Consider the following 15,620-nt stretch of genomic DNA (forward strand, 5'->3'; position numbering starts at 1 on the left):
GCACATACATACACATGTACATACACACACTGCACATACATACACATGTACATACACACACTGCACATACATACACATGTACATACACACACTGCACATACACATATATATATACACACTGCACATACATACACAAGTATACACACACTCCACATACACATACCCACACTGCACATACATACACATGTACATAATCACACTGCACATACACATATATATATATACACACACTGCACATACATACACATGTACATACACATATATATACACACACTCCACATACACATATATATATATACCCACACTGCACATACAAACACATGTATACACACTGCACATACATACACATGTACATACACACACTGCACATACACATATATATACCCACACTGCACATACACATGTACATACACACTGCAAATACACATATATATACACACACTGCACATACATACACAAGTATACACACACTCCACATACACATATATATACCCACACTGCACATACAAACACATGTATACACACTGCACATACATACACATGTACATACACACACTGCACATACACATATATATATACACACTGCACATACATACACATGTACATACACACACTGCACATACACATATATATATATATACACACTGCACATACATACACATGTACATACACACACTGCACATACACATATATATACACACACTGCACATACATACACATGTACATACACACACTGCACATACATACACATGTATACACACACTGCACATACACATGTATATACACACACTGCACATACATACACATGTATACACACACTGCACATCCATTCGCATGTATACACACACTGCACATACACATGTATATACACACACTGCACATACAAACACATGTATATACACACACTGCACATCCATTCGCATGTATACACACACTGCACATACACATGTATATACACACTGCACATACAAACACATGTATATACACACACTGCACATACATACACATGTACATACACACACTGCACATACACATATATATACCCACACTGCACACACATACACATGTACATAAACACACTGCACATACACATATATATACACACACTGCACATACATACACAAGTATACACACACTCCACATACACATATATATACCCACTGCACATACAAACACATGTATACACACTGCACATACATACACATGTACATACACACACTGCACATACACATATATATACACACACTGCACATACATACACAAGTATACACACACTGCACATACATACATATGTACATACACACACTGCACATACACATATATATATATATACACACTGCACATACATACACATGTACATACACACACTGCACATACACATATATATATACACACTGCACATACATACACATGTACATACACACACTGCACATACATATATATACACACACTGCACATACATACACATGTATATACACACACTGCACATACATACACATGTACATACACACACTGCACATACATACACATGTATACACACACTGCACATACACATGTATATACACACACTGCACATACATACACATGTATACACACACTGCACATCCATTCGCATGTATACACACACTGCACATACACATGTATATACACACTGCACATACACATATATATACCCACACTGCACACACATACACATGTACATAAACACACTGCACATACACATATATATACACACTGCACATACATACACAAGTATACACACACTCCACATACACATATATATATACCCACACTGCACATACAAACACATGTATACACACTGCACATACACATATATATATACACACTGCACATACATACACATGTACATACACACACTGCACATACACATATATATATATATATATATATATATACACACACTGCACATACATACACATGTACATACACACACGGCACATACACATATATATACACACACTGCACATACATACACATGTATACACACACTGCACATACATACACATGTACATACACACACTGCATACACATATATATATACACACTGCACATACATACACATGTATACACACACTGCACATACATACACATGTACATACACACACTGCACATACACATATATATACACACTGCACACACATACACAAGTATACACACACTCCACATACACATACCCACACTGCACATACATACACATGTACATAATCACACTGCACATACACATATATACACACACTGCACATACATACACATGTACATACACATATATACACACACTCCACATACACATATATATATACCCACACTGCACATACAAACACATGTATACACACTGCACATACAAACACATGTATACACACTGCACATACATACACATGTACATACACACACTGCACATACACATATATATATCCACACTGCACATACACATGTACATACACACCGCAAATACACATATATATACACACACTGCACATACATACACAAGTATACACACACTCCACATACACATATATATACCCACACTGCACATACAAACACATGTATACACACTGCACATACATACACATGTACATACACACACTGCACATACACATATATATATATATACACACTGCACATACATACACACACTGCACATACACATATATATATATATACACACTGCACATACATACACATGTACATACACACACTGCACATACACATATATATACACACACTGCACATACATACACATGTATATACACACACTGCACATACATACACATGTACATACACACACTGCACATACATACACATGTATACACACACTGCACATACACATGTATATACACACACTGCACATACATACACATGTATACACACACTGCACATCCATTCGCATGTATACAAACACTGCACATACACATGTATATACACACACTGCACATACAAACACATGTATATACACACACTGCACATCCATTCGCATGTATACACACACTGCACATACACATGTATATACACACTGCACATACAAACACATGTATATACACACACTGCACATACATACACATGTACATACACACACTGCACATACACATATATATACCCACACTGCACACACATACACATGTACATAAACACACTGCACATACACATATATATACACACACTGCACATACATACACAAGTATACACACACTCCACATACACATATATATACCCACACTGCACATACAAACACATGTATACACACTGCACATACATACACATGTACATACACACACTGCACATACACATATATATACACACACTGCACATACATACACAAGTATACACACACTGCACATACATACACATGTACATACACACACTGCACATACATACACATGTACATACACACACTGCACATACACATATATATATATATACACACTGCACATACATACACATGTACATACACACACTGCACATACACATATATATATATATACACACTGCACATACATACACATGTACATACACACACTGCACATACACATATATATACACACACTGCACATACATACACATGTATATACACTGCACATACACATACATACACATGTACATACACACACTGCACATACATACACATGTATACACACACTGCACATACACATGTATATACACACACTGCACATACATACACATGTATACACACACTGCACATCCATTCGCATGTATACACACACTGCACATACACATGTATATACACACTGCACATACACATATATATACCCACACTGCACACACATACACATGTACATAAACACACTGCACATACACATATATATACACACTGCACATACATACACAAGTATACACACACTCCACATACACATATATATATACCCACACTGCACATACAAACACATGTATACACACTGCACATACACATATATATATACACACTGCACATACATACACATGTACATACACACACTGCACATACACATATATATATATATATATATACACACACTGCACATACATACACATGTACATACACACACGGCACATACACATATATATACACACACTGCACATACATACACATGTATACACACACTGCACATACATACACATGTACATACACACACTGCATACACATATATATATATACACACTGCACATACATACACATGTATACACACACTGCACATACATACACATGTACATACACACACTGCACATACACATATATATACACACTGCACACACATACACAAGTATACACACACTCCACATACACATACCCACACTGCACATACATACACATGTACATAATCACACTGCACATACACATATATACACACACTGCACATACATACACATGTACATACACATATATACACACACTCCACATACACATATATATATACCCACACTGCACATACAAACACATGTATACACACTGCACATACAAACACATGTATACACACTGCACATACATACACATGTACATACACACACTGCACATACACATATATATATCCACACTGCACATACACATGTACATACACACCGCAAATACACATATATATACACACACTGCACATACATACACAAGTATACACACACTCCACATACACATATATATACCCACACTGCACATACAAACACATGTATACACACTGCACATACATACACATGTACATACACACACTGCACATACATATATATATATATACACACTGCACATACATACACACACTGCACATACACATATATATATATATACACACTGCACATACATACACATGTACATACACACACTGCACATACACATATATATACACACACTGCACATACATACACATGTATATACACACACTGCACATACATACACATGTACATACACACACTGCACATACATACACATGTATACACACACTGCACATACACATGTATATACACACACTGCACATACATACACATGTATACACACACTGCACATCCATTCGCATGTATACAAACACTGCACATACACATGTATATACACACACTGCACATACAAACACATGTATATACACACACTGCACATCCATTCGCATGTATACACACACTGCACATACACATGTATATACACACTGCACATACAAACACATGTATATACACACACTGCACATACATACACATGTACATACACACACTGCACATACACATATATATACCCACACTGCACACACATACACATGTACATAAACACACTGCACATACACATATATATACACACACTGCACATACATACACAAGTATACACACACTCCACATACACATATATATACCCACACTGCACATACAAACACATGTATACACACTGCACATACATACACATGTACATACACACACTGCACATACACATATATATACACACACTGCACATACATACACAAGTATACACACACTGCACATACATACACATGTACATACACACACTGCACATACACATATATATATATATATACACACTGCACATACATACACATGTACATACACACACTGCACATACACATATATATATATATATACACACTGCACATACATACACATGTACATACACACACTGCACATACACATATATATACACACACTGCACATACATACACATGTATATACACACACTGCACATACATACACATGTACATACACACACTGCACATACATACACATGTATACACACACTGCACATACACATGTATATACACACACTGCACATACATACACATGTATACACACACTGCACATCCATTTGCATGTATACACACACTGCACATACACATGTATATACACACTGCACATACACATATATATACCCACACTGCACACACATACACATGTACATAAACACACTGCACATACACATATATATACACACACTGCACATACATACACAAGTATACACACACTCCACATACACATATATATATACCCACACTGCACATACAAACACATGTATACACACTGCACATACACATATATATATATACACACTGCACATACATACACATGTACATACACACACTGCACATACACATATATATATATATATATATATATATATATATACACACACACTGCACATACATACACATGTACATACACACACGGCACATACACATATATATACACACACTGCACATACATACACATGTATACACACACTGCACATACATACACATGTACATACACACACTGCACATACACATATATATATACACACTGCACATACATACACATGTACATACACACACTGCACATACACACACTGCACATACATACACATGTATACACACACTGCACATACAGTACATAAACATGTACATACATACACTACACATACAAACACATGTATACGCACACACTGCACATGCATATACACACACTGCACATACACATATATATGCACGCACTGCACATACACATGTATATACATAATCACACTGCATATAGACATGTATATACACACACTGCACATACATACACATGTACATACATACACTGCACATACATACACTGCACATACATACACATGTACATACACACACACTGCACATACATACACATGTACATACATACACTGCACATACACATGTATATACACACACACTGCATATAGACATGTATATACACACTGCACATACGGTACACACCAGCCTGTCTCCGCTCCAGTTCCTCTAGACTCCTACATTTGAAGGACCTTTGGTGAAATCATTGTCACATAACTGTAATGTCACCAAAGGTCCTTAAGCAGCCTTAACCTTGGAAAAGAAACTCTAGAGGCCCCTAAGAGACTAGAGACCCCTGGCTATTGCCCAGTTTGTCCCACCCCCACACTCTCCAATGCCAGCCCTAACTGTAACGAGGGCTTATTTTTGGAGTAGGACTTATATTTCAAACATACTCCAAATATCCTGTAAAATCATGCTAGGGCCTATTTTAGGGGTAGGTCTTAATTTCAGGGAAACAAGCTGCAAAGACATTACATACCTGCTGCTGCTCCAGATGACCCTTCCCTTGTCGTATAATATTTCCTTTTTCAAGCAGTTCCTTTTGTGTTTTTTCAAATTCTTCTTTACCCTGTACGTAGAGGGGAATCATGTCACTGTCAATTTCATGTTATTTACCCCCCCCCCAAAAAAAAACTCTTATCAGTAAGCAGAAATTAAGCAGGTAGAAGTTCAGACATGGCATGTAACAAGCCGCAGGAGCAGAGTTCCATGTATTTCCCTTTGGTAACTAGTTTTGTCAGGCATTTTATTAAGGCATCCATTAAAGCGCCCCTTTAATTAATCAGATACTTATTTTAACATGCGCCATTAATTACATTTGCAGTTACGCAGTCTAGTGATTCCGATTAACTATCCCACAGCTATGTAAGTTGTTTATTTTTTCCTTTAGCAATGTTTAATTACCGTATACACTTGAACTACCGGCTGGAGTTAGAAAATGGCAGTACAGTAAATCACCACTAGGCGGCACCGCTGGATATCAAACTGCACACACTTGGCATGGAATCTGGAACTTTGAGGACTTGGGTTTCATTTTTTTTTTCTCTATGTCGAGTTTACTGATCGGGTTAAATCATTTTATATTTTGGTAGATAGGACTTTTACATTTGTACGAATAATCACGGGTTTATTTTTCTTTTAGTGTTTTAGTTAACGAGGGGAAAATTGGGGTGATTTTATTTTTAGTATTTTCATCATTTATATTTATTTTTTTCTTGAATTTTTAGGTCCCCTAGGGGATTTGAACCTGTGATCATCAGACCATGATAGCATAATAAGGAAAGTAATCCATCGGTTACGACCTGTAGTTTGCCGATGTGTGCCACCACTTGCTCTCTCCCTGCGTTCTATTTTGTTATTCCGCCTATGATAAGCAGTCGGCCTGCAGACGCCCCGTTGTGTAAGCGTGCCTACATGATTTAGGCTTGGGCGTGCGCAAATGATGCCCCCGTTGGGGGTCAAACCTGACTTTTTCTCACTGGAGTATGGAGTGAAGATCGGATCTTTGTGGTGCAGTTTTCCATATCACCTGCAGTCTCCTATGAGCGCCGGCCCGAAGGTGGTCTTCATAGGAGCACTGTCGTGGGTTTGGAGGGGGGGGGGGGCGTCTTCCTCTTCTACCCCGAGCTGTAATCGCCACTGTAAATCATAGACTGGGTTAACAGTAACGGGTAGAGCTCAGCTTTGTCCTCTACTGTTAAAGTACCAGCCATCATCTGCTGGGAAAGATGCGGGCTCGGTTCCTGAGTCCGCATCCAATTCAGGGAGCAGAGATATGAGGTATAGTACGTCATATGGGACGTCATGTAGTAAGTCAGGAAGGGGTTAACAAAGGGATTTAAAGCTAAAGGATGCCTGCAGGTTTGTATCCAATAGCACAGTGTCGTGGTCATTGTCAGCGCACAGCTCCATATTGATTATTAATATTGATCCTTCGGGTCACTCATCACAGACAGCACTTACACTGTGGGGACAAAGTATTGTGCCACTGACACACCTCTTAGTCACTGAATTTGGGGATTTGGTGCAGGCGCCATGTGTTCTGCCCTTACTAACATTTGGCAATGAATGGGTCCTCCTGGCGAGCTCATTGACACCAGCGTGGTCCGGTAAGAGGAGCTACCGTCGTAATTCACCAAACTTCTTCCCTGGTAAATAGTCCACCATCACCTGCAGGTGGCGCTATTGAGAAGGGCAAGTATTTAGGAAACACAGCAACTCAGCCAGGGAGTGGAGACCACGTGACGTCACAGTGCTGAGGAGCAGAGGGCAAAAAAGTCACCAATACTCTGCTGACTCCATAATTGCAGAGTCCTAACCTCCTCTGTCATTAACATCAGCACAAACACTGCGCTCCTGCCAGGAGCTCCATGGCCGAGCTGCTGCGTGCAGCCTTACATCACCAAGCACAATGCAGACCATCAGATATAGTGGTGTAAAGCCGCCACCACCGGACTCTGGAGAAGTGGAAACGTATTCTGTGGAGTGCCGGTACCATGGTTGGGTGAACACACTTAGCAAAACCAAAAACATAAATGACAAAAGAATGACAAAAATGGTATGTGCTCTTACAGAAAAGATTTCTATTCTAGTCCATGTAGGGGGGTTATGAGTAAAATCTCCCACCTCTATATTTTACCTTAAATAGAATATGTCGACAGTTTTAGCTATGCAATCTGAGACCAGCATGATGCAGGTGAAGAGACCCTGATTCCAGCGATGTATCACTTACTGGATTGTGTGTTGCAGTTCCAATAAATCAATGTCTTATCATTACAGGACTAGGCATCTCCTGCCTCCTAGTCATCTGCTCTGTATAACTCCGCCTCCACCACGGATATACCAGGTACATAGAAAGCTGCCAATCAGTGGTGTGGGCGGGGTTATACAGAGCTCAGCTTTCAGAGCTAGCTGCTAGATTTGCAGCAGAGAAAACTGAGATTGCATGAAAATGACAGCATGCAGCCCAGTAATTGATACATCACTGGAATCAGGGTCTCTGCCCCTACAGTATACATTACACTGCAAAACCTGCAGGCAGATTCCCTTTAATAGGGCCTGTGAATAGGGGCTGTGTCCCTGAAGCAGTCCTTATAATATTTAAAGGGATTTTTTTGATATAGTAGTAAAAAAAATCATAGTCATTTCACATGGAAAAGTTATGTAACTGATGCTGTTCCTCCTATTTTAAATGATCTGCTTGCTGTCTGTGAATGGATGGATAGTCTTCTTGACAAAGACAGAAAACCCATGTAAAGAAAAATGCTTGATGTCACCCATGCTTTTCTTAGACTAAACCCCTCACAACAGAAATATAATCAGGGCCATGACTTAATGTGATAATTGAGCGTTACCTGCGCTCATTCTCTGGCTGATGCTAGTCCTTTATAGGCCTCTGAAAAGGGATTCATGAGAACAGAGGATGAAGGAGCAGCCATAGGTGGCATCTGGTTACTGTACTGCTCCTTTGTGATTATTTGAGGTTGAGAAACCTATTTTAACAAATACATGGACTCCGGTGTGAACATTTTTTAACAAATGCATTTTTCATGGTATTAGGTAAAGTGTGAAAACAAGGGCAATAATACTGCACAGGTAACAGACCACCCACTGCCGGTAAGAAGATAGTCATGGAGCATTAGGTCACTTATTTCCTGAGCTTCCAGAGCAGAGCCCCTGATTCCAGTGATATGTCACTTAATAGGCTGTGTTTTGTTGTTTTAATAAAATCAATGTTTTGCAAGCAGGTGATTATCTCTACAGGACAGGTTGTCGCATGTCTCCTAGTCCAACCATTCCCCCAGCAATGAATAGCAGCTTTCTTTCAATATACAACATACATAGAAAGTTGCCAATCAGTGGTGGTGGTGCTGGAGGGGGGGGAGGGGGAATACACCGCTCAGCATTCTGAGCTCTGCTAGATCTGCAGCAGAGAACACGGTGATTCTATCATAACTGCTGTGCCCATTAAACTAAGTGACACATCACTGGAATCAGGGTCTTTTGCTCTATATTATGCTGTTGTCAGGTAATATAGCAGAAACAAGCTGACAGATTCCCTTTAAGCCAATACCAAGCTTTTGTTTAGGTTTTCATTTTGGAAATAAAATCCCTTTTGCTAATCCCAAGATCAATAACACTTGTATTTTTCTTTATTATGGAGGTGCATGAGGTCTTTTTTGTAAGTTTGGGACAAATACTGAGGCATTTTATAGAGAATGTATTTTTCGGACTATAAAATGCATTTTTTAACAAGAAAACCTCTTGCTAAAAAGTATGTGCATCTTATGGAGGCAGCTTCCTGTGATTGAAGAGAACATCCTTCCTGATCACAGACAGAAGTCTCTCCCCATTCCCCAAACTGATCTATGTGATTGTTGCAGGGCAAGAGAAGAAGCTACCGGTAGCTGAACAGAAGCTGCACATCATGAGTCGCTGAAGGACCTTCCATATGAGTCATTCAAGGACCTTTCAGGTCATGTGACTGATCATGGCCTGGCATGGCTTATAAGTCTCCTCATAATAGCATCATGTTACGCTCCACAAGGAGAAACGTTACCCCTTGTATAACAAGAATTGATACATGAAAAATGTATTATGCAGCTTAGGTAAACTCTTGCCTAGGTCCTTTATAACATATAATTGGCCACAGGTTGTGGTTGTCAGCTATAATTGGTTGTCAGCTACATTGGTTGTCAGCTATAATAAAAAGTGAAGAAGCAGTAGTTGCAGCAGTTAACCTCTTTGGTATCGCTGGGTTGAGAAACACCTGATCTATAAAAAAAAAATTAATCCTATCGGTAAATGGTGTAACGAGTAAAAAAAATTTAAAAAACGCCAGAATTATGTTTTTTGGGAAGCTCAAACACTGCAATAACGGGCAATAAAAAGAATGTATATACTCCAAAATTGTATTGATTTAAACGTCAGCTTAGCTCGCAAAAGTAAGCCCTCACCCAGCTTCAGATCCCGAAAAATGGAGACATTTTATTTTTAACAAACTTTGGATTTTTATTCACCTCTTAAATAAAAAATAACCTAGACATGTTTAGAATTTAGGTCAGTTTTAGAATTTAGTGAACACGGTAAAAAAAAAAAAAACAATTGTGGAATTGCACTTTTTTTTTTTCAATTTCACAGTTCTCTGAATTTGTTTTACATTTTCCAGTTCACGTAATGGTGGCGTTCAAAAGTACAACTCATCCCACATAAAAACAAGCCCTCACACGGTCATATTAATGGAAAAATAAAAAAGTTATGGGTCTGGGAAATGGGGAGAGAAAAGCTAAAACGGAAAAAAAAAGGAAAATGGCCCGGGGGTGAAGGGGTTAAAATTAGTGATAATGATAAACCCTAATATATCAGGATGTTGTGACAATATGGTAGCACGTTTTCGGGATATAGAAAAGTGTTAAATAAAGGTTTATAAAAAGTGTGTAAACTTGTAAGGGGTTAGGATGTGTTGGGACAGCTCGGGGGTCACCGAGGCTGTAGTTTCCCAGCCTCTCTATTCCCCACAGACGTGCAGCTTGTATCTCTGCTCATGTATAGGGATTATATCTCTTTTTTACCAGTTATGTCATTCCCTTTACACTGCAGACATTTGTAGAGCGATATCACATATCAAAGGCGGAGCAGTACAACCGGCTCACTGTGACCGAGCGCCATCAATGATACAGTTGTTCCCAGGCACTGACATCTTCCTTCATGGATGTACAACCCAATCTTCAGATGTCGTGGACTGAAAAGGAAACGGGGGCAGCTGCTCCATTGTCTCGGCTGTGAGAAATACACCCTAGTCAGGAACCAGCTTTATCAGACACCCGTAGGCTGGAGCCTTTCATGTGCCCATAGCCATTCCCATTTCATAGAGAACTGATGTCCTGTCACTTAAAGGGGTTTTCTGAGACTATTAAATAGGGCATGTCCTACAATAGAGAAATTACCGCATTTCATTTTTCTGCCCGTCCAACTCCATTCATTAATCATGGGATCACTGCAGCCAATCACTGCATCTGCGGGCACAGGACTGCTAAGGCCAGTGATGGGCTGCAGTGGTCACATGAATGATGTAATAGACACCCTCACTTTCGCTACCAGTAGAGACCACAATAGCTGAGGCTAATTAGATGACTAATATTAACCTCAAGATATTTTATCAAGATTGCTGCGATTACGCCAGTGAAAAATGTGACAAATGTAAAAAAAAAACCTTTTTTTGTCCTCATGGATTTAAATGTCTACCTTCAACTGCCATCTCATTTTTAGTTCTAATTATTTTTTAACATTTTTTTTTAGGGTTTCTTTCTCTTTTTTTTTTTTTACTCCAAGCAACAAATAATGTGCGCGAAGTTATAACACATAAGGAGAAAAGAAATTCCAATAGCGTGAAGAAGATCGGAAAAAAAAAGGCGAAAAACATTAAAAAATAGACAAAAACAATGGAAAAATTAAAAAGGTAAAGAATTCGCTACACAATTAATACATTATTTATTCAAAGTAAAAAAAACAAACCTTTCAGATGTTTACTATGCATCACTCGCTACTGGAAGAATTAAGCTGAAAGGGTCATCGTTCTTTTAATTTTTATTTCATAAATCAACAGATCACATGAAAATAAGAAACGTTGTAACATATCTTATCAGAGAAATCTGCTTCTTTCTCCTCCAGGACTGATCATTTATTCTCACTTCACTGTGAAATCTGAAATAGGAGATGACAGTTGGTGCTGATGAGATTCTATGGCATATGGAGGAGGGGTAAGGAGGAGCTCCTCCCCTTCACCATAGAACTTTATAAGTACCAACTGCCATCTCCTATCTCTCCTATCTCAGGAATGTAACATTCTGTCTTCACTGAATACAGATTATGCAGATAAATTGAGAATTTTGAGAATTAAAGATCATTCCAGCAGGATTTCTCTGGTAAGATATATTACAAAGTTTCTTATTTTCATGTGTATTATTGATTTATGAACCGAAAAATAAAACAACGGTTACTATTTAAATTCGCTGAGTGAAAGGAATTAAAAAATCAAGACGCCTGTGCAGCAGATGAGTGGAGGTACGTGTCCCCTTTAAGGCATCTTTCGGAACAGCTGTGCACACCTTGCTCAATATGGCGGTATTATTCAGTGTTTTACAGTGACAGACCTTTAACGGCAAAATGTAAATATCATTAAATAAACAGCCTCCCTGCCAACTAAATAGGATACACTGATTTTTAGAAGACGCAGCATTTCTAGAAGATTTCTGCAGTTATCGCCAGATGGCACGAAAGCCTCCGCTCCTTTATTGATGTGCGTGAGTTTGCAGAACGATTGGAATAATTAAAGTCTAGATTAATTAAACTTTACTGCCAGGGATGAGAGAAAGTCTCCCATCCTTTATAGAGATGGATGACGCTATGTTCTCATTTTCTCATCCACTCATCAAGTAAAGAGTTGGTTCACCTTCTCCTGAACTTACACCAGTATATTAGGGGATTGCTCAAATAACAATTCCTAATTACGGCTCCAGACTATTAAAATCTATTAATAATCTAGAATACTATACGGTCAGGTCAGAAAATGTGTAGTCTGCCATCTCTTAATCGAGCCCCGGTTAAATCCATGGATCTCGGTGGCCCATGTTCTAATTGGAGGCCAGGGAATTCAGGGGATGACTCTTCCAGACCCACAGACTCCTGTGGCGATACAAGGAATCATTTACTATTCTGATGACTACTGCGCGGCTCCTGCACATCCAGACACTGGTTTTTAGCACTGGATTATGGGTTTACATGGCCAGACCGGGAGTTACCAGTAATTATCTCGTTAAGTACAACTATTGCCATCTCTGGATATCACTTCTATTTTTCAGAAAAGGTTAGAAAATGACTTTGACTATAGTGATGACTACTGTGTGGCTCCAGCGTATCCAGACACTGTTTTTTAGCACTGGAGTACGGGTTCCAAGTGAAGCATATAGTTTACATGGCTGAACTGGGAAGTACCAGTCAATGTCTGGTCATTTTCAACTATTGCCATCTTTGGACATCACTTCTATTTTTCAAAGAAGGTTAGAAAATTATTTTGACTATACTGATGACTACTGCGCGGCTCCAGCGTATCCAGACACTGTTTTTTAGCACTGGAGTATGGTTTACAAGTCAAGCATATAATTTACATGGCTGATATGGGAGGTACCAGTCAATGTCTTGTCAAGTACAACTATTTCCATCTTTGGACATCACTTCTATTTTTCAGAGAAGGTTGTAAATTTTTTTTGACTATACTGATGACTACTGCGTGGCTCCAGCTTATCCAGACACTGGTTTTTAGCACTGGAGTATGGGTTCCAAGTCTAGCATATAATTTATATGGCTGATCCGGGAGGTACCAGTCAATGTCTGGTCAATTACAACTATTGCCATCTCTAGATATCACTTCTTCACAGCAGGTTAGAAAATGACTTTGATTAGTTGCTATCAGCAGTAAGGACCTTTTTGTCGATTTTGATACATGAAGCCAATGTCTTACTGACTTTTGATCTCAGGAGCCCAGGGAAAATTAGACTCTTTGTATTCCTTTTGTACTTTGTGATCTAGATGAAAGAGCTTGTGCCTTGTGTTCTGTCGCCCTTGGGGTGTGTGATAGAAACGGTCACCTGAGGAGACCTGAAATGCTTTTTATCATTTTTTTTTTTCTTTTAATACGGTCATTAAAGCTCAACTTAAGCAGATATTGCTGTTATACTTCCGTATAATAAACTATCTGTCCTACCTACAAGAAGCCTTAACAGTAAGGTGTCCAGAAACATCTATTTTCAAGCAGAAGACGCTCCAGAAATTGCTCCTTTTCTATGAAGCTTTGTAAACCTAAAGCGTCTTTTTATAGCATTCTTTGTTGTTTCCTGATCACTTTTCAATTTTTTTCAGCATTTTTTTCACCATATTTTGGGTGTGTTTTTAAGGTTGCTTTCTAGAAATATTTTAACCTATTAAACAATGAAGAACACAATAATGTTTTTAAACAAATATTCTGACAAAACGCTCAAAAAGCGTCTTTCCATCCTTCCCATT

General features: G+C 38.7%; 1 protein-coding gene across 4 annotated transcripts in view; it reads right to left on the reverse strand.

Annotated features, from left to right (window-relative positions):
• The window catches only part of BCAR1 (BCAR1 scaffold protein, Cas family member), a 198,713-nt gene that overhangs the window by 8,757 nt on the left and 174,336 nt on the right, over positions 1 to 15,620 (reverse strand). For all 4 annotated transcript variants that reach the window (XM_073576221.1, XM_073576220.1, XM_073576224.1 and 1 more), the window contains one exon: positions 7,039 to 7,128. In XM_073576221.1, coding sequence (XP_073432322.1) covers positions 7,039 to 7,128 — 90 coding nt within the window. The remainder of the gene's footprint in view (positions 1 to 7,038; positions 7,129 to 15,620) is intronic.

Source organism: Dendrobates tinctorius, unplaced genomic scaffold (assembly GCF_039654945.1).
Source record: "Dendrobates tinctorius isolate UK_male_01 unplaced genomic scaffold, ASM3965494v1 ptg000047l, whole genome shotgun sequence".
Classification (NCBI taxonomy): domain Eukaryota; kingdom Metazoa; phylum Chordata; class Amphibia; order Anura; family Dendrobatidae; genus Dendrobates; species Dendrobates tinctorius.